Source organism: Meriones unguiculatus, chromosome 1 (assembly GCF_030254825.1).
Source record: "Meriones unguiculatus strain TT.TT164.6M chromosome 1, Bangor_MerUng_6.1, whole genome shotgun sequence".
NCBI lineage: Eukaryota > Metazoa > Chordata > Mammalia > Rodentia > Muridae > Meriones > Meriones unguiculatus.
The window spans coordinates 20,722,965-20,748,358 of NC_083349.1; the positions used below are offsets into that span (position 1 = coordinate 20,722,965).

At 51.0% G+C, this 25,394-nt stretch overlaps 1 protein-coding gene across 2 annotated transcripts; it reads right to left on the bottom strand.

Moving 5' to 3' along the window:
• Positions 1-90: 90 nt before the first annotated feature.
• On the bottom strand, positions 91-24,029 carry Nadsyn1 (NAD synthetase 1). 2 transcript variants are annotated; one of them, XM_021633932.2, is made up of 21 exons: positions 23,847-24,029; positions 22,316-22,376; positions 20,453-20,569; positions 19,629-19,682; positions 18,897-18,986; positions 16,674-16,725; positions 16,020-16,108; positions 15,735-15,852; positions 14,437-14,568; positions 12,685-12,759; positions 11,876-12,000; positions 11,283-11,331; positions 10,761-10,863; positions 9,808-9,976; positions 7,833-7,968; positions 7,087-7,193; positions 3,905-4,036; positions 3,110-3,179; positions 2,499-2,627; positions 1,873-2,049; positions 91-422 (listed from the first exon to the last, which is right to left on the bottom strand). In XM_021633932.2, the coding sequence occupies exons 1-21, from the start codon at positions 23,929-23,931 to the stop codon at positions 315-317; spliced, it is 2,178 nt and encodes a 725-aa protein (XP_021489607.1). In that variant the 5' UTR covers positions 23,932-24,029; the 3' UTR covers positions 91-314. The 2 variants fall into 2 exon arrangements, with proteins under 2 accessions (XP_021489607.1, XP_060239202.1); XM_060383219.1 differs by lacking the exons at positions 15,735-15,852; positions 16,674-16,725; positions 18,897-18,986; ... (2 more) ...; positions 22,316-22,376; positions 23,847-24,029 and having other exon boundaries at positions 16,020-16,104.
• Positions 24,030-25,394: the final 1,365 nt, after the last annotated feature.

Here is a 25,394-nt window from a genome sequence, read left to right on the forward strand (position 1 = left end):
CCAGATGATCTGATGTTCTCTTTTGGCCTCTATGGGTACTCATGCACATAAACATGCATTGACATGTATGTGTACACATAAATACAATTATTTTGTCTTAAGAATTTTATTAGTTTTGTTTGTGTGCATGATTTTTTTTTTTTTTTTTGCCTATATGCATGTCCATGAACCACATTGGCTGCTCCCACAGAGGACCTGGGTCCAATTCCCAGCACCCACATGGTAGCACACAATAATCTTTAACTCTAATCCCAGAGGACCTGTGACAGGGCAACTAGTCCTGACCACTGGTGCTGTGAAGTCACATTAAGACATTAAGAGTCCCCAGGGAGGAGCTGCTTCCACAAAGGTGATGGTTTTTCAAAGTGCTCCAAGATCTGGTCTTCCTGGCTCTGCTGTGCTTTCTTCTCTAGCTGTAGAACCTGGAGAGAGAAGCCCATCAGAACTGTCTCCATCACCCTTCAAAGAACCAGCAGCCCCGCCCCATGAAGGTTATGGGCCGCCCAGGGATTGACAGCAGACGTGCTGGGGAGAGGCTTGGCATGAGAGTTACTGGTGGCCAATGTGGATGGTGAGATGCCAGGTGCTTCTATCTCTGCCCACCATGAGGCCACGGAAATCCCTTGCTGATCTGCAGGGACTGCTACCAAGTGGGTCTTTGTGGGAGGTAGAGTGGTCAAGCCCTTATTACCACTAAAAAGCCAGAGCTTGGTATTGGAGAGATAACTTAGCATTTGAGAGCACTTGCTGCTCCTCCAGCGAACCTGAGTTCAGTTCCCAGTTCTGATGGCAAGCTTTCTGTAACTCCAGGCCAGGGGATCCAACATCTCTAGCCTCCACGAGCACTTTACTCACAGGCACATACGTACACTCACAGATATACACATGGTTACAAAGAACAACAGTAAGTTAAACAGCTGGTGCAAGTCCCACCCTCTGAACTTGGTGGCTAGACTGGTCCATTCCTATGACTCAATGACAGCAGGATGCTGGGACAAACCATGTGTGCATCAGCTCCACAGGGTGCACGATCTGTCCAGCCAGCGGGGACATAGGACAGTAGCATGCTGACCCATGTCTCAGCTTCCCAGTGGCCACCACCTGCTTCCCAGTGGCCACCACCTGCTTCCCAGTGGCCACCACCTCCCACTTACTTCCACTGTGTCTTCTGAGTTACTGGGGGTAGGGTAAGGGTGGTTCCCAAAGTCAGCTGGATACAGTCACTTCCTTGCAAGGGGAAGCCCAGAGGGTTTTATAGCCCCATGCCAGCCTTCTTTGGCCTGAGCACTACTGACCAAAGGGACCAGATCTCTCTCTCTCGGGGGCAGAGGAACATCTGGCAGCATACCTGCCTTTTCTTCTGGATGTCAGAAACCCTGACTCCAGCTCAGTCATGATGACCATGATCTGCCTACCTCCATCTTCTGAGTGCTGGGATTGAAGGCATGGATAACGCCAGGCCTATTTCACACACACACACAATTGAGACAGGTTCTCTCTATGTAGCCCTGTACAACTTGCTACATAGGTCATGTGGCTTCAGACTCACAGAGACCCTCCTGCAGCTCAGCGGAACACTGTCCATGGTTTGCCATCTTTAATCGTGTCCCTGTGCGGAGCAGCTGTCTCTCTCTTCAGCGAAGCAGAGCCCAGCTGGGAAGGAGCTGTATCTAATTTGTCATTTGTGGGTGTTTCTACTGTGGTCTTAAAAAAAGGAGGGAGGCAGGAGCTAAGCCTGCTTTAGTCCCTTTGCTGAAGCAAGGGCAGTAGCATGCCATGACAGTTTGCATATAAAAAAAGTTTTTCTCCCGGAGGGAAACCCCTCATATGCCCTCCCAGGCATGACACAAAATGCCCTTTGGTTGTGCTCACCTGGTAGTCAATGCAGTGGAATTGCCAGGGCCACTTAGCATTGTATAGAAAGGGCCTCAGGTCAAACCTGTTGTCGTCAGGACTGTAGTTTTCAGCATGATATGCTGGTGTGAGAGTTGTCATTTTGTGCCTGTTCATGGAGTACTTTGAGAAAAATCGCTTCACCTTCTCAGCCACCTGGTGGGCAAGGGACATACGGGCTGCAAGTTAGAAAGGCAGGAAATACTCAAGGCTGAGAGCCCTGCCTTTGGGGGAAAAAAATGGCCAGTGGCTGCCATCCCTGTCCCTGGCTTTCCCTGACAGCAGCACGGAGCTACAGCAGCTGAGCTGGCGCTGACTGAGCTGCAGGACTGTAGGTTCCTGGCTCTAACAGCCCATTGCTGTGCTCCAGGAAGCCTCCACGTGGGCCCATTAAGTCCTCTGGCCAGCAGAGACCTAATGCATTCCGAAGCGTCTATAATGCACTAGCACACCTGCGTGGATGGCCCACACTGGGGTTAACTTAGGGCAGCCAGGAACCCCAAGCTGGTGAAGATGACAGCCACGAATGTTACTGTATGAGAAATAAGCTTATCATTTTGGGGTCACGCACAGGTGGCTCAGGCCGACGTCACACATAACTTTACCTGTCTTGGTGTACAGCTGTCTTTCCACATGTTGAGCAGTTTGCAGAACATGCTGTAGGGTCCTGCCTTGGCGACCTTCCGGAGCCTGCCGAAGATGGAGAGTTCTGCGTACGTCATCCCCATGTCTTCCTGTGAGGACAGAAGTGTGTTCAGTGTGTAGTGGGGTGCTGCTGGGAGGGACCTCAGAGGCTGTTGCAGTTGGGGAACCAAAGATCCAGGGAGGTGACCCTCAACAAGGGCCAGAAGTGGATGCCCAGCCAGGCTTCTCAGAACTTGATGGGTGCCAGAGATGCAAGTTTGGAAAATGACCAAAACCCTGCAAGGCACGGGAGGTGACTGACTCTACTCCAAGGTTGCTCTGAGGGAGAGAACCTGCTGCGAGGAACCTGGATTCCTAGCTTGTCTTCCTCACTTTCCCTCCGACCTACCTTGTCATCTCCCAGTACTAACTACACTGAGAAAGCTAAATGAGAGTGTCTGAGGGCTGGTTCCAGCAGCCTGAGTGAGCCAGGATCCCGTGGCAGAAAGGTCTCCTTTTGGTAGACGGGCGTTATGAAGGGACCCAGTTAGAAGGGAAGACACATCCACCATGAAAAAGCCATCATCGTTACCTCATCCGTCTGAGACACCTGCCCGTTGGCTAAGGGCTCCAGCTCTGCAGTGGCCGGGGCTGACAGGATGCTGCAGGAAGACATACTGAGTTAGTCACCGGGGCTGCTAATGTGCTCATGAGCTCTGGCAGGATGTCCCTAGAAAAGCCGTTCACGCCTGGCAGGGCCATGCCTGGGCTTACGGCCCTGGGGCTTCATGACCCAAGGGATGACGGATCAGGAACAGTAGGAGGTGAAGAGTGCAGGGCAGGGACCCTCCCCTGCATGGCTATTAGTTAGTGGCTGGGATCAGAAGACGTGGCATAGTGGCTACGGTGGAATCATCTGACACACTACAGGACACTTGGGAGGAACCCCAGCCTGTGCCGATGAGCTGCCAGGAACAACTCTTTGTGACAACCAAGGGTATCTCCAGATATTGCCTGAGGTCCCCTGTGGGCACAACTGACTCTGCGAGGAGAGCAAGGACACAGACTTTTCCCTGGTACCAGGAGTGAGGCCACAGTGGCTTGATAGGCTGTGAGTGTCCTTAACCGTTACTCCCAGAGAGCAAGCCTGTCAGGCGCCAGCACCCGCCTCTCTACCTTGAGAGGAGAGCAGGAGAAAAGACAGTCTTGGAGGAATTGTCACTTAAGATACTCAGAACTGTGGGCACAGGAACAGCAGTGGGTAGGGTCATGACCTCATGCTCCCAGCTGAAGGGCGAGGTGTAGGGAGCTTAGGAGGGTGGCTGAGTGGGGACCAGGGTGGCCCTGGAGGCCCAGGAACCCCAAGAACCCTGGCAGGAGCACTCACATCTTCAGGGTGGGAAGCTGGAAGCGCTCTGCGCAGAACTGGATGAAGGCTCTCAGGTCTGTCTTGCTGATGCCGCCTATGGGGTTGATGTCTGCGCTGGAGCAGTCATACTTGGTTAGGTAGCCCAGGAGACTGCCAGGAAGAAAGGACAGCGTCTCCATGATTCCTGGGGTATTGAAAGCTCTGAGGTCCATCATTGCTGGCCAAGGACTCCTTTCTTCCAGGGGCCCTTGAAGTCACAAGCCCGGCACAGCCCGGGCCCCGGAGGAGGCCAGCGGGGTGATACTGAGCACGCCGGTAGACACCTATCTTGGTTCAGAATGCTTAGGTACCACCATCAGCCCACCTGGAAAGGCTGGTCTAGAAGGCCAGGACTAGCCAGGTAGAGCTCATACAGCAAAAAGAGCCCCAGACATAGACCGAGGACTGCAGACAGAGATGGACCTGCATTATAGGGTGGGTTTGAGAAGCAGCCCCAGGTCTCCTCAAAGGAAATAAGAATTAGAGAGCCATGGCCAAAGGGTGCCATCAAGAGGCCGATGGCTATGAGGACACAAGGAGGGCTGGGTTGGTGGTGGGTCTAGGGATAGCCTCCAGAGGCCAGGAAGAGGACCAGCAGTCTCAGTACTTTGAGGGATTGGAGCAGTCACCCTGCAGTGGCCATGAGAACAAAGGACTCGGGGCTTACACGCCTCCCAACCCCACCCGGTGCCATAGCTCTGTCCCAGGCCATTGTGTTCCCTGGTGAGATCACCCATTCCTGGCCACACAGGAGTTTTTTGCTGACCCAGTGGCTCCAAGCCTAATGGGCAAACAGTGACACATCTACTGGCCTAAGGTAGGTGTCTTCAGGTGGGACAGAGGGTTGGCACTCCTGTGATGGGACTCAGACTGCCGCCAGCAGAAACACGGGCCCTGAACAGGCGCCTACAACACGCCCTGCTCTCCCTGTGGTTCATGAGACACACCGCTCTCCGTGTCCTCATGGATCCCGGTGAGACTCTGGCCTTCCTTCCTTTACCTCCTGCTCCGCCGATGTCAATCACTGGCCCTGGATGCCTACAGAGTGGTCTCAGCCTGAGCTGTTAGCAAGAGTACCCCCACTGCACCCCCACTCACCTGTGTGCCACCCACAGGCCTGGGACAACAGCCTTCCTTCAGAAGGCAGCCACCACCATGTGGCTTGGCTGATGTCAGTTACCCAGGCTTGCAGGCTCCCCTGTAAAGGTTCCTGGGCCTAAGCTGTGTGTGCAAACTGCACGGATGGTGCGGAAGCCCTGCATTCCTCCCGGGAGGTGCGGTTTCTGGCAGGTCTCAGCAGAAGGTGCCGGCCAGTCTGGGTTCACCTGCACCCCAAACACTGAGCGACCAGCTGCCCCGGAGGTGGCCCTTTACTCCACCTGCCAGTAATGGGTGAAACTGGATGTGTCTCTATTAACACTGCTGGGAGCAGGTTTGGCCAACTCCCTGGCTGCTCTGTCCTTACCTGACCTCACGGCCAGTCTATTTGCAGTAAAGGCCAGAGTCCCAGTACAACTCTGTCCCAAGTCCCAAGTCCTCTTAGCAATCTCATGGAACTCATTGGGCCCAAGACACCTCAGGCACCTATCCATCATCCTTATGGCTGTGCCTCATCATCTCGCCTCAAGCTCTTAACTCTTTGCTTCTCTTGGCACCATCTCTTGGCAAAACAATAACAACCTTTGGCAAAAAGCTGGATGCCACTGCAGAGGGATAGCAATCCCCATCATACTCTACCCCACCCCCGCTGGTAATTCCTTCTCCCCCTACTCCAAAGAGAAAAAGAACAGCCTTGGGCTCTGGGGAATGACGCTGTCGGTAAAGCATTTTCTACATAAACACAAAGACCTGAGTTTGGATCCCCACGCACCCACATAAAGCTGGACACAGCAGTAGTCATCTGTGATCCCAGGGCTCCTATGGAGAGAGAGCGATGGAGACAGAATTCCCAGAACCTTACAGGGTAGCCAGCCTGGAGTACACAGCAGTGAACAATGACAGCCTGCCTCAAACAAGGTGGGAGATGAGGAGTGACACCGGAAGCTGTCCTCTGACCTGCACACACATGCCATGGCACATGCTGGCTGTACACACACACACACACACACATACACACACACACACTCACACACAATCTGCTAGGTGTGGTGACACAATGCTATCATCTCAGTTCTCGGAAGGCAGAGGCAGAAAGCCTGCTTCCAGTTTGAGGGGAGCCTAGGTTACAGAGTAAGTTTGAAGCTACCCTGTGCTTCATAGTAAGAAGTTGTCTCAAAATCAAACCAAACCAAACTGCAGAAGTAGCAGTGTGTATGTATATGTGGGTGGGTGAATGGATGGACAGATAGATGTTTGTGGGTGTATGTACATATTTATGGGTAGGTAGGTTGATGGAAGGGAAGGGAGGGAGGGATGAATGGATGGATGAATGGGTAGGTGGGTGGACATACTGATGTGTGGGTGGATGTATGGATGGGTGAGTGGGTGGGTAGATAGTTGGGTGATCAGAGGGATGGATGGCCAGATGGGTGGCTCAACTTATGGCTAGACAGACTGGTGAAAACACTAATTGATAAATACATGATTTTTAAAAAATTCTTCAGCTGATGAGGAGCACGTGAGAACAGTTAGGTATGACAGCTCACCCAAGGAAAGCAGGGAATGGAGCCTGGAAAGGGATCTACTGGTCTCCACTGCTGGGTCTGAGGTTAGATTTTTCCTGGAAACTGGTAAAATCCGTGGACCACTGGACATTTTTTTAAGTAAGAAAGAAAGAGATTTGTCTTCAGTCCAAATAGAAAAACAGCTTATCTTGTTTGGAAAACTGTCTGCAATGAAATAATCTATGACGCATGGTCAGGAAAGGAGGAGGAGGTGGGGCCCCCAGTGTGGCTGACAGGAGCTGGAGGCAGGCCAGGGATGGAAGTAGCCTGAGCTGGATGAAGAGTGGGGTGGCTGGGAGTAGATACAGGTTTCTTGGCATGCACTCTCTGGATATCCTGATATTACGGGAAGACTATGTCTTGAAAGGACCAAGCTTCCAACAAGAGATTTAGAATACCCGAGTCCATCAAAGCAAGTCCCCAGCTGCACACACCTCTCATCCAACAAGAGATTTAGGATACCCGAGTCCATCAAAGCAAGTCCCCAGCCGCACACACCTCTCATCCACATTAGCAGATCCAAGCACAAGAAGGCCTCCTTGAGCACCCCGGGACCAGAGGCTCAGCTGAGCAAACAGGTAGGCGAGGACCATCCTAATCCGAGCCTGGATGAGAAAAAAGGAAGTTATCCTATGCCAGGACCCAGGAAACAGCTACTTTATGATGCAATCATTGTACAGGAGCAACCAAGTTAGAACACAGACAAGGTGAATCAAGCTCTCGTGTGCTGGGGAAAAGCCTCCCATGCTCCCCCTGCACCAGTCCACAGCAGGGTCATAGCACCAAGAGTGAGAGGAGGTGGGCACCAAACAGCCATAGCCAGAAAGATGCGCAGCAGTGCCCTCTGCACTATCTATCTTTGGGGAGATGGCCACGCACACGAGGAGCAAACAGTGACGGCATGCTGACATCCCAACAGACAGCCCTGGGACCTTTTCTCTCCCTGTTGATACACAGCATGTAGGTTAACCAAGGTAGCCTAGAGGTGGGGCAGAGCCAGCCAGGCCAGGGCTGGACGAAATGCACAGGTCCCCACATATACCTATGTGTGGTCATGGTCTGGCACACACTTTCCCATGTACTCCCACTCACAGACCTGCAACCTAATGCATGGCTGTGTGGCCAGCGGCTAATGAGGCTTGCAGGTTAAACCAGCACTGCCCATCCCATCCCCAGGCTCCCTGTCCTCCATTGTCTTCCCCTCCACACCCTTGTGGGGACCAGGGCCAGGCTCAAACACCTACCTGCACATTCTGCAAGGCCAGGTTCTCCCTGCTGCTCCCTCCATGTGCTGAAAACCGAGGGAACTTCCCGGTCACCAGGCTGAAGATGCCTAAGACAGCCTTCACAGCAGTGTCGATGCTCAGACTGATGTGGTAGCTGCAAATTCAGGGGTGAGGGGGGTCAGTAGAGGTATGCTAAGACATGCTCTTAACTACCTTTTAAAGACATTTCTTGGGCCTAGGTGTAATGGTGCATGCTTTTAATCCCAGAATTTGGGAGACAGAGGCAGGTGGATTTATGTGGTCAGCCAGTGCTAGAGTAAGGTCTGTCTAAAAAAAAAAAAAAAAAAAAAAAATCCCTTGAGGCTGGAGAAATGGCTCAGCAGTTAAGAACACTGACTGCTCTTTCAGAGGACCTGGGTTTGATTCCCAGCACCCACATGGTAGCTCACAACCACCGTAACTCCAGTTCCAGGGGATTCCATACCCTCTTCTGTAACTCCTATGTACATACCCACACAACATATATACTTAAAAATAAATTAAAAACACTTTCTATATGTATTGGAGGGGGCACAAATTCCATGGCGTGTGTGTGGATGTCAGAAAACAACTTTAGGGAGTCAGTTCTTTGCTTCCAGCATGTGGGGCCCAGGGTTTGAATTCAGGTCATCAGACTCGGTGGGAAGCATTTTTACCTACTGAACCCTCTCGCCGGCCCTCTATTACCATCCAACAGCATGTGTCTCAACCATGATCCACACAGTCATGACACTGTAAAGCCATTACTGCTCACCATCTAGATCCAGAAGTGTTGCAGGATAGTTGATCCCACTGTGAACCCCGAAAGTGTGAACTGTAAAACCCTGTTTCTTGTTTGGTGTTGTTGAGCCCTAACACACACCTTTAATCCAAGAGCCTTCTGATAACAGGATTTAGTAAAGTTAACCCTAAGTCAAGAGGAAGAGCAAGAAACCTGCTGACAGTGATTAAAGAGTAGAAGGGACTTTGAGTTGAGGGGTCTTTAAGACAGCATTGATAAGCAGAAAGGGCTTTTAGCTCAGGCTCTGGCTTTAGCTTAAGCTTTATTAGCTCTTTAGCTCCCTGGCTTTCTGGGCTTTGAGCTAGCAAGCCTTCAGCCTTGGGTTTTTTTAGCCTTTTGCTCCTGGGCTGTCAGTTAAACTACTGAGCCTTTTGGGTTTTTTTCCATCTGGACCTGGCTGAGAAGGAAGGTCAGCTGGGTGCTTTCTCTGCCTCTATTGAGCTACAGCAGGTTTTCACCCAGCATCTGGCTCCTGAGTCTTTATTGGTAAAATTGAATGGTTGGATTTTTTTTCTTTCTTTCTTTCCTTCCTTCTTTTCTTTCACAACACAGAACATACCAACCCAGAAAGAAATCCTGCCCAGTAACTGTCATTCCCCACTCCCATCTACCCCAGCCTGACAACTGCCAGTCCACTGTCTGGACTAATAAATCCACTATGGATATGCCAGTCTGGGCAACTTACAGAAATGGGGTTGTGCATGTCATGGCCTTGGACACCTGGTGTCAAAAGCATGACAGTTCCAAGGATCACTTATGCTGTAAAGGCACTCTAACACTCCATAGTGTGGGTACATGACATTTTGTTTAGCCATTCATCAGCTAATGGACGTTTGGGTCATTTCCTCCTCTCACTACTGTGACAAAGCTGACAACCAGGGGCATCCTGGACAGGTAACTGTTTGGATTCCTTTGGGCATAAGCCCAGGAACAGAACTGCTGGTGGATAGGCAATTGTGACAGGCAGTTTCTTGTTTTTCCAAAGAGTCAGACTAAAAGAACATTCTGGACGAGGCGGAGTCGCACCTCTTGGAAAGGTCTCCTTGGTCCTTCTCACACAGCCTGCAGGCTATGTCCAAAAACCGCTGGACCAGGTATGCTGCTGATAGGAATATGTGACCTCTGACCTCTGCCACGGTGCTGGCCCGCGCTCAGTACAGGGTGGGGTCCTACCTTCCAATCAACTGAGCCAGTTCTGTGGCCCTGCCGTGGGTCTCCTGGGAGGAGTTCTCGCTGGCCATGTAACAAGTGGTGAGCAGGCGTCTGCAGAGCTCCCGGGGATCCCTCGGGGTGTAGTTGAATTGCTGTACCAGGTTTTGGACGTCTGCCAGCACTTGCTGATCTGGGGCCACCACGGCAGGATGTGAACCACTGTCTGCAAAAAGTCCTGGCCTCCCTCCCAAGGGCCCATGTAGCCAGGCCACATCTTTCAAGTGCCAGCATCTGCTCCTCTCCCTGGGGCCCACATAGGCACCATGTAGCCCTGGTCTGGTCCTAAGCTCCCACACATTAGACCCAGTCCATCCTGACGGCCCACCTAACTACTCCCTAGTCTGAAGTTAAGTTCCCACAGTCCCCAAGTTCCCTTGCATCTAGCTCCCACTGATCACCCTAGAGGACACAGATCTAGCCTGGTCCATTGCTCACATTCCTAAAGAAAAACAGCAAGTCCTTCTCCCAGGTGTCTGTACACTGGATCCTGTGCACACAGGGCTAGCTGTGCTAGCTCAGTGCTGTGCTCTAGGCTAACCTGTGGTCTGTGCTGGGCTAACCTTCTGCCCCTGTGCTGCTTAAGCTGTTCTCAGGGCCACTGCACCCATGGAGGAATAAGAAATTGACCTCTGCCAGACCCCAAAGCCTGTGTCCTCCCAACTGCTGATAGACAGTGGTAGACAGACAAGGCCACATCTGCTAACTGCTCAGGAATGGCTGTTACCGGTCTGGGTTCTGGGACTTGAATTGGACCGATGGCCTGGGTTCTGGGACTTGAATTGGGCCGATGATATCTGTACCCAGCAACAAAGCCTCCCTCACCCACGGTGCCCATGACCTGGGTTTGTTTTCTGTTCCCTGACTGGTTCCCAACCTGACGCCCTCCTCAGATGAATGGACATCATGCCACCTACTTCCGCTTTTCACAGCCTCGCAGATCAGGCAGCACATGGAGTAGACAATGCAGGCGCTGGCTGCACTGTCTATACCACCACTCAGGGGCAGGAAAAACCCGGCCTGGAAGGGACCAACCAAGCACTGTGTGAAACAAACTGCAGACAGGCCGTGCCCCGCTCAATCCTCAGCCTACCACAGCGCTGTGAGTCCCAGAGCCCTACAGCAATGCTGGGCTCAAGAGCCATCCCTGGGATGGACAAATGAGCCATGTGCATGACAGAGGTTTCCTAGAGGTCAGGAGATGCTGTTCTGGGTCCCGGGTTGCCTTTCCAGCCCTATGATAAGCACACACCAGGAGATGTGGGAGTTCCTCCAGCTCTCAACAGCTCCACAGACCACCAGCTTCGAAGAAGGCTTCCCCCATCTGGCCTCTGGCCAGTTCAGATATACTCCCCCAAATAAAAACATCATTAACCCACCCTAGACCTGCACAACAACCGGGAGAGCACTCAGGAAGGGGCAGGGACAAAACAGCCTACCTGTTTGCTCCGTCGGAGGAAGTCCCAGAGCCAGCAGGCAGGTCCGAGGCTGCAGGGGATGACAGTGTTGAGTCTGGAGCTGTAAGACTGGCTCATTGTGCCTGTGCAGTGGCCCTGCATGGGCACCCCCAGAAGGCAGTACAGAGATGCATCCCCAGGCCTGGGCTCTTCTTGGCCCATCTGCTATAAGCACTTCATGTCAATCTGGACATTTCAGTTCTGAAACAAGTCTGGGGGAAACCCCCAGAGATAGCCCAGGTAAAATGGGGACACTGAGGTCTGGAGCAGGGCCTCGGAGCTTAAGGTCACAGTACAGGGTGACCACTTTGAGAAGAACCAAGGCAGCCGGACATTATCAGCTATGGGCCATGGTGGGGTTTTTTGTTCATTTGTTTGGTTTTTTTTTTTTTTTTTGGAGACAGGTCTCACCATGTAGCTCTGGCTGTCCTAGAACTAACTATGCAGCAGCCATTATATCTTTAGCTCCAATTAAGCACAGCAGCCAACCTAGGCAGATTTCCCACACCCGGCAGACCTTGGCAACCACTGAGACGATGGTGTCTACGCAGGATTCAGGCCCAGGGGGCACCCACCTTATCTCCTCCTCAGGCCTGTGGTATGTCCACTCCACAGGCTCCGACACTGGCTCCAACAAGTCTTCACTGACCGAGAGGGCAAAGTCCACTGTCACCCGGGGGTATGGGCTCACCTTGCTTGCCTGTTGGGGGAGACATCAGCACACAGCAACAGCTGCAGTTTGGAGCCTTTATGGGTGAGGAGCAGGACTCCAGCAGCCATCGGAGACACAGATGAGCCCACGGGGAAGCAGAATGGACTGATCAAAGTTGACAGTGCTGAACAGTGCTTGCAAGGGCAGAGAAGTTATGGGATCCTCCCCCCCCCGAAATGTGGGAGGGGGAACAGCTGCTCAGGAAAGCAGTCTGATAGCTCCTCAGTAGCCTGAACATGAGGCTACATATGAGCCAAGGGACTTATTCCTGGACAGATACACCCAGGAAAAAGGAACCCATGCTTACTTAAGAATTTGGAGGAATGGGTGAGTACCCAGCGGTATAGCCACTGAGTGGAGTACTACTGTGCCCTGAAAAAGAGCAGAGCTCCATTATGCTTCCACATGGCAGAACCCCAAGGTTGCTATACTTAGTGAGAGGAGCCAGGCATAACAGCACACGAGGTGCGGCACCATCTCTGAAAATGTTCCCACCCCTACAGGCAGAAAGCAGAGTAGTAGTGGCTAGAGATCAGGGCACAGAAACAAGGTGATGTGTGTCTCTGCATGGTTCCACACATTGGCCCCACAGCCTCGGCCAAGCCGGCAGCACATTGGGCCACCTGAAAGGCCTGGCTGAGCTCTCAGGCTGGCATCTCCCAGGGCACTTACCTCCAGGTTCCGAGATGAGATCTCTGCCCTGTAGCTCCGGACATCCTCCAGGTCTAGGGTGGCAGTGAGGACCTCCTGGGTGAGAAAGAGGGAAAGTACAGGATTGCAGTCCCATGTGAATGGGTCAAACCTCTCACAGCAGAGGCTGGGCACCCAGCAGGGTAAACAGCATCACTGCCCTCCTTGAACTCTCTCCTCTTTAAATAAAAGTATTTTATTTTTAGTTATGAGTATGTGTGTGACTGTGTGTATGTGCATGTGAATGCAGTTCCTGTAGAGGCCAGAAGAGGGCATTAGACTCCTAGTGCTAGAGTTACAGGTGGTTGTGAGCTGCCTGACACTGATGCTGTGACCTGAACCATCTCTCCAGCTGCACCTAACTAGTTAACATCAGTCTCCCAACTACATTTAAACATTTCCCAGCAACCCACCAGTTACAGCAGGAAACACAACTCTGACAGTAACCAGGGGAAGGGGTTGTTTCAGGAAAAGTTCTTGTTTACTTAAAAGACACACAGGGAGCAATGGCGCCTTCTTCAACTCTGAACATAGCCACTTATAAATGGGATGGCTGGAGCCACTGGAGCCATTCTATCACCAGAAAATGAAGCCAACACAGAGGAAAGTGGAGGGGGAGTACAGCGTGGGGAGTAAGATGGATGTCCACACCCACATCTTCCAGGCATTGAGCATGCAGCTCACCAGCCCCTCTGAGGACTGTGTGGTCCCCCGAGGTGAATCAGTGGGGTCTGTGCAGGGTTTCCCTCTGCCTGTCTCTTGCCTGCGTCCTTACACCCACCCTGTTGAAGGACTGTGATAGCACTTCCATCCTGTCCCTCACTTAGCTGGCCTCATAGGCTTAGAAAGTCCCCTCCCACAGGAGGTCTCCTCTGTGTTTCCCAACACTCAGGGACCAAGTGGGATGTGATGGTTAACACTTATTGTCAACTCAATACAATTTAGAATCACCATGGAAACAAACCTACGACCGTGTTTGAGAGGGAGTTTCTAGACTGTTTATCGAAGTAGAAAGATGGGCGGCGCCAGCCCATGCACTGGGGTTCCAGACTGAATGAAAAGGAGAAAGCGAGCTGAGCACCAGCGTTCATCTGTCTCTGCTTCCTGACTGTAGCTATAATGTGACTGGCTGCCTCAGGCTCCTGCCACCATGCCTTTCCACCATGATGGACTGTGCGCCTTCAAACCATGAGCCAAAATAAACCTTTTCTCCCTAAAGAATTTCTGTCAGGTAATTTGTCACATTGGTTAAGGTGTGATAGATCACTAATTATAGAAAAGTTACTAATGCAGGGCTAAGGCCTCCCTTTAATATGTGCTGTCCAGACCGTGGGGAAATGGAAAGGTTTGGACAGGCTAGATGCCCTTGAGAATAATATCCCCAGTTAAACTTGATGGTCACTATTTTGTATGACAGGACCAGGCCTATGTCAGTTAATCCCTGACTGGGGCTTCATCCTGCTAGCCTCCAGAAGGAGTCAAACAAGCCCCCTGCATGGAGCCAGATGACCCTGTGTCCCAGACACTATGGTATCTGCAACAATGTGCTCACCACGGCTTGGGGTCCTCCTCCCTAGCCTATGTCCAGCACGGACATTTTTCTCTGCTCTGTGTTTAGCCAAAACATGCCCTTAGGGGATTCTTCCTCACAGCCAGGGGAGAGGGAGCTACACAGATGGGACAGTGGACTGGTAGTATGAAGGCTGCACCCCATCCCCATGCTTAGCTCATTACCACATCATCCAATGAGAACTGAGTGCCCTGGGCGAAGATGCTCCCATTCATGGCAATCATGGCACAGCCATCATAGTAGAGACGGTCACCGTCACAGCCCTTCTGGTTGGCTAGCAAGTAGATGCCACCATTCTAGAAGAAACAATGGTGAATGTAGGGCTGCCAGTGCTGGATATAACCTATGCTTGCCAGCATCAGTTGTACAGGACACCTAGATGCACCAGACTGCCATTCTCCACCTGGTCCTAAGCTGCCATTGGCATCCAGACTCTGACAAAGATGGTAGGTACAGGTGGGGTCACAAAGCCCCATAGCTCAAACTCATGTGGCCTTGCCAGATGTTGTGCTGCAATTTCCTCCATGTAGAAGCATCAGGAAGTCAACAATTTACAAGTCTCAGAAAGTTCCTGAAACTCACCAAATGCACAAGGCCTCTCTCCAAAGTAACATAAGCAGTAAGGATGGCTAAAAGGCTTTCCAGACCAGCCAAGCTCTCTGAAGAGATTTTCTGACCTTTCAAACTGCCTGCAAGTTGTGAAAAGTGCTACAGCATTCCAGCTTTTATGAGCTGTTGATGGACTTTGTTGATGTAGCTGCCTTTGATTCATCTTTGCTCCTATCTGTAACCAACTCACTTACATTGCTGGGTCATTCCAATAACTTCATTGGTTTACCACGTTGAACTTTGGTGGGATTATTACTTTGGTATACTGTTGGTTCCCTAATCTGGGATAAGCAGACCTGGGTTGGGTCTTCCCAAGAATAGTGTCACATGACACCAAGAGTCAGACATCCCATAGAATAGTCACTTTTACTTTCCCTCAGCCCTCAGTGTAGCCCTGCTGACCCTATCTGACAAGACCACTGCAGCTAGAGCAGTAAGATGGGGCAGCATTGAGCTCTGGGGCCACTAGAAGCACTGGTGACCTTGGTGACTTCTGTGAGGGCTGGATGGTATCTCCCACCTGTGCCCATCTTCAACCTCGGGCATGTCTCTCTGAACCAAGGACCAAAAACAGTGCTCTACTGTGTCCAAGGTCAGTGGCAGGTACATACAAGTTAGTATGTGTCTCTATGACAACCACGGACAGGAGAAGTTAGGACCAGGTGATACAAAAAAGAGGAGCCTGGGAGGGACCAGGCATGGCAATGGAATACAGCCTGAAGCCACAGCCTTAAGTATACACCAGAAGTGGCAGAACCTTGCCCCAAGTGCCACTTCTCCTGGGGGTTCCCCTGATGGGGGTCACAAGCCCCTAACTTGTGACCCTGCTCTAGCCACCCTACCCAATGCCCACCTTGGAGGTGGCCATGGTCACCAGGTCCACCCTGGTGTGGGCTTTGCGTAGCACATGGTGGCTGCCCGAGGCATTGGTGATGATCTCTACACCATCCAGGCCCATGTCAACGTGGGGGCTGTGGAGAGAGTCAGGTGGAGTGACTTCTGGGCCCCTCTGGCCCCTCAGCTATCTATCTGGGGGGACCTCCATAGTTAAGGACATGACCGCAGGAGGCTGCAAAGCCTGAGTCCTCCCACTGGTCAGTCCAGGATGGGGAATGGATGGCACAGAGAGCCGGCTGACCTGCGTGGTGTCCAGAGCTCCTCACAGACCTCACTCCCAATACAGGTGTCTTGGGTGGCCAGTACCACATCTCCAAACGGCACAGTTGTCTGCAGTGGAAAGAAAAGACCACTTTAGATCCCAGGGCTGCCTACTAAGCTACACCCTGGCCTCCTACTTCTTGAAAGCTACCACACTGTTCCAGGCTCTCACTACGGCTCTCCTCACCTTGGGTGTGCCCAGCCCCAGCATAAGCTAATTCTTATGACCCCAGGCTCTCCCATTTCCACAGTCATGACTACAAGCCATTTGGCTTTACTATGGCTGCAAAAGGCCCTTTCCTCCCCTCCATCTTCTGCCACAATGTCACCATTCACCAAGGCTAAAAGAAGAGCTAGGACCCTAAGTCCACAGTACAACAAGAGGGACAAAGCTCAGAGATGTGCCCACCACCAGCCAGTTGTCTGTGGTTTCCCAGAACTGTCCCTGAATCAGAGTCTGCCCCCTGCTCAGGGCTGACTCTGGCAGCCTGGCTTGTAGCAATCAGCCTTCCTGCACTCACCATGGAAGTTCCCCTCTGTGCTTTCCACCTCCCCAGCTATGCTCTGACTCCACCCAGGTACTCCTCCTGTGTCCCGCCCTCAGCCTGCACTGGAAGCCCCGGGAAGGATGCACCTGCTTTGTCAGGTCCTGTAACATCCGAGGGAGGACATAGTCCTCAGTTTGCCTGGAAGGAGAGAATCAAAGCTGAGATGAGATCCTGGGAAGCAGGAAGCACAGCACAGGCACAGGCCCTCAGTGTAACCATGCCACACTCCTGAGACTGTTTGTCCTCAGAGGCCTAGGACAGACACTGCAGTACTCATGCATACTGAGTGTCTCCGCCTCTCAGGATTTTCTCAGAAACTGCGGGGAGGAGGGACTGGAATCAGGTCACCGTGCCAAGGAAAATAGGGTGGGATGCCCAACCTGGAAAAGCCCTTTGATGTTCACTCCCAGACATGACCACGCCTACATTACCAATAAGACCATAGAGTCACAGTTCACAGAAGTTGACAGGCAGAGTGTTTGCCTCGAACAGCTTCGGTCTACAGAGTCTCAAAGATCTACCCCAGCGGATCCAATTACAAAAACACGGAAAATAAAAAGGTAAAACCTCTGACTTCCAACAAGCCACTCCAAGCGCACTGATTAGACGCTGAGTGCAGCAGACTTTTCTGTTTGCTTTCTTGGAATTCGTGGCTTGGGGGCACACTGCCAGTAGTTCTTTTATTTCAGCAAAATGCCAGAAGTTGAGGAGCTGAGTGGACAAGTCCTCTCCTCCCTCTTTAACATTCACTCTCCATTTGAAAAAGGCAGGGCTGGAGAGATGGCTCAGCAGTCAAGACCTGATTTCCGTCCTAGCAGTGGTGGATGGTGGTTCACAACTGGCTGTAACTCTAGCTCCAGAGGATCGATAGCCCTCTTCTGGCCTCTGTAGACACTGCACTTATGTACACATACTCCCACACAGACACAAACACAGACACACATGAATACAAATAAAACATATTTTTAAAAATTCACAGTAAAGAGAAAGGATGGTGAGAGGTAAGTCTGATGCCAAGTGAGGAAACTCAGAGAGATTTCTGGTTAGTTGGGAGGATGGCAGAAATATGAGCCTTCTGTTCTAGGAATAATCTGGAATGTTACAGAAATGCTGGCCAGAGACAGTGATGTTGGGCTGAAAAATGTGAAAACAAAGAGGTCATGAGGAGCACATTATATAAAAGTTCTACTTGATGGAAAGGCGAAAAAAGTCAACACAACTATGAGACAGCATCAGAATTCACAAGGCCGTCAAATACAGAGCAGCTCTCGGAACCCAACCCGTTTTCCTCTGTCAACTGCCGACCAGTTAAAGTCTAACACTAAAGACCCTGTTTATAAGGGCAAAAGGCAATTACAAAAGGGGCTAACTGTGGGGTTTGAGCAAGAACGACTCCCATATGTTCATATAGTTGAACGCTAGGGAGTGGCACTATTTGAAAGGATTAGGAGTCGAGGCCTTGTTGCAGGAAGTGTGTCACTGGGGGCGGACTTTGAGATTACAAAAGCCCAGGCCCAGGGTTTCTCTTTTCCTGCTGCCCGTGGATCCGGATGTAGAACTCTCAGCTACTTCTCCAGCATCACATCTGCCTGTGTGCCACCATGCTCCCAGCCATGATGAGACTGGTCTAACCTTCTGAAACTGTAACCAAGCCCCAATTAAATGCTTTCTTTTAAATGAGTTACCATGGTCATGGTGTCTCTTCACAGCAATAGAACACTATCACAGTAACCTAAAACACACAGCAGGGCTTCCCAGCTGGGGCATTTTGGCCCTAGGAAACATTTAGTAAAGTCTGGATTAATTGGTTTTTTTGCTCTGTGACAGGGTCTCATGATCCCCAGGCTGACCTGGAGCTCACTAAGTTGCCAAGGGTGACTTTGAAGTCCTGATTCTTTAGCCTTCACCTCCAAGTGCCAGGATGAAGGATGTACACAACCATGCCAGCCTGGCGTAGGGGTCATTTCGGATGGGGTGCCTCTAACCACTATATACTCCACAGGACAGCCCCCACCCCAAACCAACAATCACCTGTTCCCATGCTGCGAGTCCTTGCCTTCAAGGTCAATTTGAGACACTGTGTCCCTCCACTTAAGAGTGACCACTGACTGGTGGCTTAGGTCTCTTAGGTGTCTACTGGCCCAGATTTGAACTGGCAGCAGGGAATCGGCCATGTCTGAACGGCAGGAAGTCCTCCCACCCTCCCCACTGCCCTCAGCATTCCGTGGCTAAGGTTGCATGTACTGAGGACATGCAGTGAACACGTGTGTGGCTGGGACCACGGTTCAGCTGAGCCACTTGTCACTCACCGGCTCCTGGACCAGGGGGTAAACCAGCGCAGTTCCCGGTAGTTGCCTTCGTTGGCCAAGGCCATCTTGGGTCTGATGAGCAGGATCTTCCTACAGCAGGTAAAAGGAATGCTCACACCAAACTCCTGAGACAAGCAGGAATCAGCCACAAAACTTGTCCCATCGGATAAGGTAAGGCCACTGAGACCAGGACCCTGAGAAAACCTGTTTGTTTGTTTGTTTGTCTCCCCCCTCCCCCCCCCAGGGTTATGCTTTCTGTTTGGGGAAAAAGAAAAGAAAAAGAAAAAAGGAAAGGAAAGGAGAGGAGAGGAAAGGAAAGGAAAGGAAAGGAAAGGAAAGGAAAGGAAAGAAAAGAAAAGAAAAGAAAAGAAAAGAAAAGAAAAGAAGAAAGAAGAAAAGAAAAGGAAAGTTTCCAAGGCTCCGTCCACCCCACAGCCTCCTTTACTGGAGGCTGGTGTATGGAGGGTGGGTTTTGTGTGTGTGTATATGTGAAGGACACTCCCCTCACCTTGTCTACTGTCCAGGTGACAAGGATGAAAAACAAAACAAAACAAAACAAAAAAACTAACAATCCCAACCTTGGGTCTCCTCCTCCAGCCTGAATGAAGGTGGCTGAAGCCCAGAGGAGGAGATTCATAGGAACGGCTGAGCCAGTGTGCTGCGCTCAGTGAGGGACACCCCAAAAAGTGCCAGGCACAGGCACGCCAGCCGCCCTCCTCCCACCTCACCTACCGGTTGAGAAAGATGACTCTGCAGTTGTAGCGAACATTCCGGTGCATCACAGGCCTGCAGAGAGGAGGGAGGGCGCGTGTCTGCCCTGTCACAAGAGCCCAGCAAGCAGGGGAGGGGGCACTGACTCCAGCTGTTCCTTGGTTGCTGCGTGTATACAGGCGCACACACCCAGGCATGCACACGTGGACCACAGACATCAGAAGTCCTCCTTATGTTATCAGCTCCACCTGATGTCCTCTCAAGACTAACCTTTGCTGTGTGTATGGTCATGCGTGCATGCAAGCATGTGCACATATATGTGCGCACATGTACATATTTGTACACACATCTGCATGCATGGGTCTGTGTGCACATGTGCATGTAACACGCTTGTGCATGTGTGTGCGCGCATACGAGTACATGAGGGAAGAGGTGTCAGATCCCCTGCAGCTGAAGTGACAGGTAGCTTGTGTGCTGGGTGGCGCCATTCTTGAGGAACCCATGCCACATGAGGCTCCATGGCTTCCATGTCCCCAGGAGCAGCTGCCCCAAGACTCACCATGAGGAAAACTATGTGGCAGGAGGCACATACAGCTTGCATTTGTGTAGAGTGTGCTCACGGGTGCCCAGACACTCCTGGAAGAACTAAAAAACTGCCTCCAAGAGCTGTTGCCTCGGGGAGGATAAGTGGCCAAAGGGCTGAACAAAACGCACATTTAACCTAAGGGCTTTGGCGGCTCATGAGGAGCCCACAGCCCCAAATGAAGGGAGCACTGGGTGCAGGACACCCTTGAACTTGCCTTTTCTTTGGGCTTCCCCTTCCATACCCTCACAGTGGCACTTACATCCCCACGTCACAGATGATGTCCTGAGTGATCGGAGAGTCCAGAAGGGCAGCCAGAACTTGGAGCGAATGCAGGAGAGTGTCTGATTCGTGATAATGATCCCAACAGCCATAGCCACTGAAGAGAGAGGAAGTAGGCCAGTGAGTCGCGAGGAGGGGCCCAGGGTTCTCATGACCCGTTGGGTTAGGTGCCAGGCTTTCCAAAGTCTCTGAGTTGAGGGAGTTACTAAGAACAAATCCAATGAGGGGCACAGACAGGCTTAGACGGCATGGGACACGGAGCCTTTGTTGGAGTCAGGATTCTATGGAGAGACTTAGACAAGTGAAGCAGGTAAATCCAGGAAGATAAAGTAGAAGGTGCCTTGAGACTAACAGAAAAGTGCAGAAGTACAATCCCGCTTCCCTAATGTCCAGACATTCGCTCTATGATTCTCAACCTTCCTAATGCTGTGACCCTTTAATACAGTTCCTCATGTTGCGGTGACCCACAATCAAAAAACTATTTCATTGCTACTTCATAACTGCAATTTTGCTACCACTATGAATTTAATGTAAATACCTGATACACAACCCCAAAGGGGTCGTGACCTACAGGTTGAAAATTATTACATTAGAGCACGGTAGGAAGGGGAACAAAGAGGAGAGAACATTCTGGAACCCATAGCTAGCCAGGAGCCTCAAAGATAGACAGGAAATAGCAGCGCATAGCCGACAGCTGGTAGTTACCCCCAGACCAGAGAGGACCTACCCCTGTAAGAGACACACAAGGTCTTGCCCAACAAGAGAGCAGAAGATACCAAGTCATCGGTTTCTCTATTATCACAAAATGGGCACCAGGGAGAGACCACTGAAAGATGCTGAGATGATGGAATAAAACCTCTTTTTGGCCAAACAGGAAAATAAAAACCCAGGATTAGCAAGATGGCTCAGTGGGGTCAAAGAACTTGCCACCAAGACTGATGATGGCCCAGATTTGATCCCTCAAACCTACACACAAACACACACAAACACACATAGCACACGTATACAAAATAACTGCAATAAAAATTTTTCAGAGATTGGACAGATAGCTCACTTGCTCTTGCAAAGAATCTGGGTTCAATTCCAGCACCCACATGATGGTTCACAAGCATCCATAATACCATAATACCCAACATGTTCTTTTGGCCTCTGTGGGCACCAGTCAGGAAGGTGCTTCGCAGAGAGATGTGTAAGCAAAACACCCAGACACATAAAATAAATACATCTAAATTTTTTTTAATTAAAAAAAAAAAAAAGAAAATGAAAGCCTCAGGAGGTGTCTCAGTGCACTGACCTGCCATGTTAAATGCCACAGACGCCCACTGCACACAGCTCTGAGGCTGGAGCTGCGAAAATCAAAGCATCTGTAGAATAAATGTCTGCTACAGGCTGCTCCCTGCTTCAAATGTGGTCCCTTCATTGCTCCTCGACATTCTGGCTCAGATTAGTTGTAAAGAAGGCAACTTGAAGGTGGCCTCATGTCGGGGAGGCAAACAGGCTTCCTGGTGCCTTTATATAAGATGCTACTCATGATGATTTAATCCCCTCTCCCAAGCCCTGCCTCTCAGGGCTTCAGCAGAATGTTGGAGGACATTGAAACCACAGCCATCAGGGAAGGTGGGGCAGCCTCGCTTTGAATTCAACCTCACTCCCCTATTTAGCCACCAGGAAGCCTGGAGTTATCTAGTCTCTCCCATCTGCCCTGACCCAGGCCCACTCTTAAGTTGCTGATGTCCTAAATGGTTTACATTTCTTCTGCTCTCAGTACTGTCCCATTTCTTCCTGTCTTTTGATACCACTATCTGCCCTCCCAGGGTTGGGGTGCTGGTGTGCTTAGCCATACCATATTTCTAGTTCTGGTCCAAGCCTGTATCTTGCACCTTTGTCTTTGGCAATTTGAATACCTACATGGAGAGAGAGAGGGAGAAAGAATTCAGCAGCTAGGTCACATCCAAAGGCAGGAAAAGCAGGCCGCTGCAGTACATACAGCCAAAGCCAGGCTCTGTGACACTCCCAGACTACTGCAGCCCGTTCTGTTAACAGCAGAGGACAGTGGGCACCTATACACACCTGTATACACTTGCAGGCAATCAGACACAGGGAGCACAGGGTGACCTTAGCACTGGGGAGGGCTAAGTCACGCCCTGATAGGTAATCATTAGGCAGGCACCGAGGCAGGCTATTAGAAGAAGCTGTAGACAGGATGTGAGGGTTTCCAACCCTAAGACAGTGCCAGCACCCAGCATCCACACCAGCTTCAGAGCTGCCACCAACATGCAGTCAAGGCAGCCCGTCTTCACCCCAAAGACATATACTCTGACAACAAAAGCTGGTCAATAGATACTTTTTTAAGAGACGAAAACGCCTGGGCTGGCCAGATGTCTCAGGAGGTAGTCACTGTTGCTAAGCCTGACCGTCGGAGTTTACTTGGACCAACGGTTCTCAACCTTCCTAATGCTTCGACCCTTCAATCCAGTTCCTCATGATGTGGTGACCCCCGCCCCCCAACCATAAAATTATTTTCATTACTACTTTGTAGCTGTAATTTATAAATCATAATGTGAGTATCTCATATGCAGGACATCTGATATATGACCCTTGTGAAAGAGTTGTTTGAGCAGTTTGACACCCTCAGCCTCCCACCATAGGGGTTATGACTTACAGTTTGAGAACTGTTAACTTAGACCCACATGATGGAAGGAGACACTGATTCCTGCAAGTTGACCTCTGACCTCTCCGTGCACACCGAGGCATGTGTGTACATGTAATAAGTAATAATAAATTTGGGGGTTTTGTTGTTGTTAAAAGATGAGCTGCTGCATCTTGCTCTTGTTTCGCCGCCTTGAAGAGGCAGCTCAGCACAGACAACCTGAGGTGGGGAATCTGCAACTCAGCTTTGCTCAGAGCAGCCCCAGTTCTATTTTGAGGTCAATGGTGAGCTGACATGAATGTGACCTGTAACAGGGATATTCAATGGCAACACTCTTCTCTGAGCTGAGGGTTCATCCTTTACCTGACTTCTGGGTTCATAAACCCATCTACCAGGAATGTCCTCAGGGACCCTGATCTCACTGAAACAGCTCCAAGGATGGGCAGCTCTGATCCAGGGGACCTTAGCAATCTCCCAGATCCTAGAAGATGGCTGAGGGCAGTGCCTACCAAGCTGACAGGGCACGCCTGTCTCCACTCCTGCCTTGCTACTCCGCGTGTTCCCCAAACTGGTGAAGTCCCCGTGAAAGCTCACCAGGGCTACTACTCTTTTATACCGCGCCCAGCGCTGAGTCTTTCCTGGGCAAAGGTGTGCAGTGTCTTGACTGACATACCCTAATCATTGTGGACTTCCGACTTCTGTCTCCCGCCACCCCCAGACTCACTCTTTAAAATCCTCTGGAAATTGCCCTCAAAGTCCAGGGCCCACTGGTTGAGCGCACAGGTGGCCACGGTCACCTTCCGGCCCATCTTGGTTGCTGGGACGCTGTTTAAAAAGAGATCCTACAGCAGCTTCCAGCCAGACTGCCTGACTTGCGCCTGCGCAGAGCGGCCTTCCTAAAGGCCCCGCCCTTCTGCCGGCCATAGCCCACCCCCTGTCGTTTTAATCCTTCTTCTGCACCACCTCCAGTAGCGCGCTTGCGCAGAGCGTGTCCTACCTGGAAGCCCCGCCCCTATGCCCACCCACAACCCTTCTCACTTTGACGCAGCTCGCCCTTCTGCGCGCCCGAGCAAAGCGCTGTTTAAAATAGGGCACCGAGGACGAGGTTGTCTCGGAGTCACGTCCTCATTGGTTTGTCCAGGATAGATATCTTGGCTACCTTATGAAAGCCTCACGAAAGGCTTGTGTCTGCCACCAAAGGTGGTGTCTGGTTTGCTTTCTGGCACTGTGATAAACACGTGACCAAAAGCAGCTGGGGAGGAAAGGGCTCACTTCAAGGCTCGCTCAGCCTACTTTTTAACGCCGCTAAGGACCACAGCCCAGAGGTAGCGCCACCTCCCAGTGTTGCCAGCTCTCCCACATCAGTCATCAGTTAAGAAAATGTCCCACAAGGCTTGTACACAGGCCAGTCTGATGGGAGCAATTCCTCAACGGAAGTTCCCTCTTCCCGGTGTACTCAGTTCATTTGTGTCAAGTGGACAAAAACAAAACAGCACAGTTGAAAAACAGGTCCACAACAGCCCATGGAGGAACACTATATGTGTGTGCTCTGCTCTTTTGGCTCACTGCACTCTGGATTCCGTGTGCATCGCCCTGAGCCCTTTCTTATTCCCCTCATGCATTAGGTAACTCCAACCAAGGTAGATGCGCTTCTCCAGGCCTGGTTCCTCCTCACCCATTTTTCCTCAGATCCGGGGGTTCAGACTTCATCTCCTCCTTCAGACAAAAGCCAATCCAGACCCTCAGGCTGTGCTAAGAAAGAATTCTTGGAGCCTTGGACATCTTTCAAAAGAAGGGCCTGTGGGTAAGTGTTACAGCTCTGAGGGGGAAGGGTTCCTGGTAGTCGGTAGCCAAGGAAAACCACAAAGTTACACTAACAAACCTTACTCAAAAGAGAAGGGAGAGGGATCAGCCTAGATCATCTTGCCTTTGTCCCCAAACCTTGGACCTAACAGAGGTCACTATACCACAAGGAACCGTATTACAGGGTCCCGGCATTAGGAAGGTTGAGAACCACTGTACCATGTAAATATTTTTCCCCTGGTTTTTTGAGACAGTGTTTCTCTGTATAGCTTTGTCTGTCCTGGAACTCTGCTCTGTAGACCAGGCTGGCCTCAAACTCACTGAGCTCCACCTGTCTTTGCCTCCTGAGTGCTGGGATTAAAGGCATGTGCCATCACTGCCCAGCAGAAATTTTTTTAAAATTTGAAAAGTTAAAAGAGCTGAATTCTTGATAGAAACTATCAAATGATAAATAATAGTTTAATAATAA

Bases quoted from the DNA above. Each gene is read 5' to 3' on its own strand.
- Nadsyn1 (XM_021633932.2), bottom strand. From the start codon at position 23,931: ATGGGCCGGAAGGTGACCGTGGCCACCTGTGCGCTCAACCAGTGGGCC. The intron at 14,569-15,734 runs GTGGGCATTGGG...TGTTTCTTCTAG, and splicing joins TGACCATGGCCACCTCCAAG to AATGGTGGCATCTACTTGCT. The intron at 3,180-3,904 runs GTGAGTGCTCCT...GTCTTCCTGCAG, and splicing joins CAGCTTCCCACCCTGAAGAT to CATCCTGTCAGCCCCGGCCA.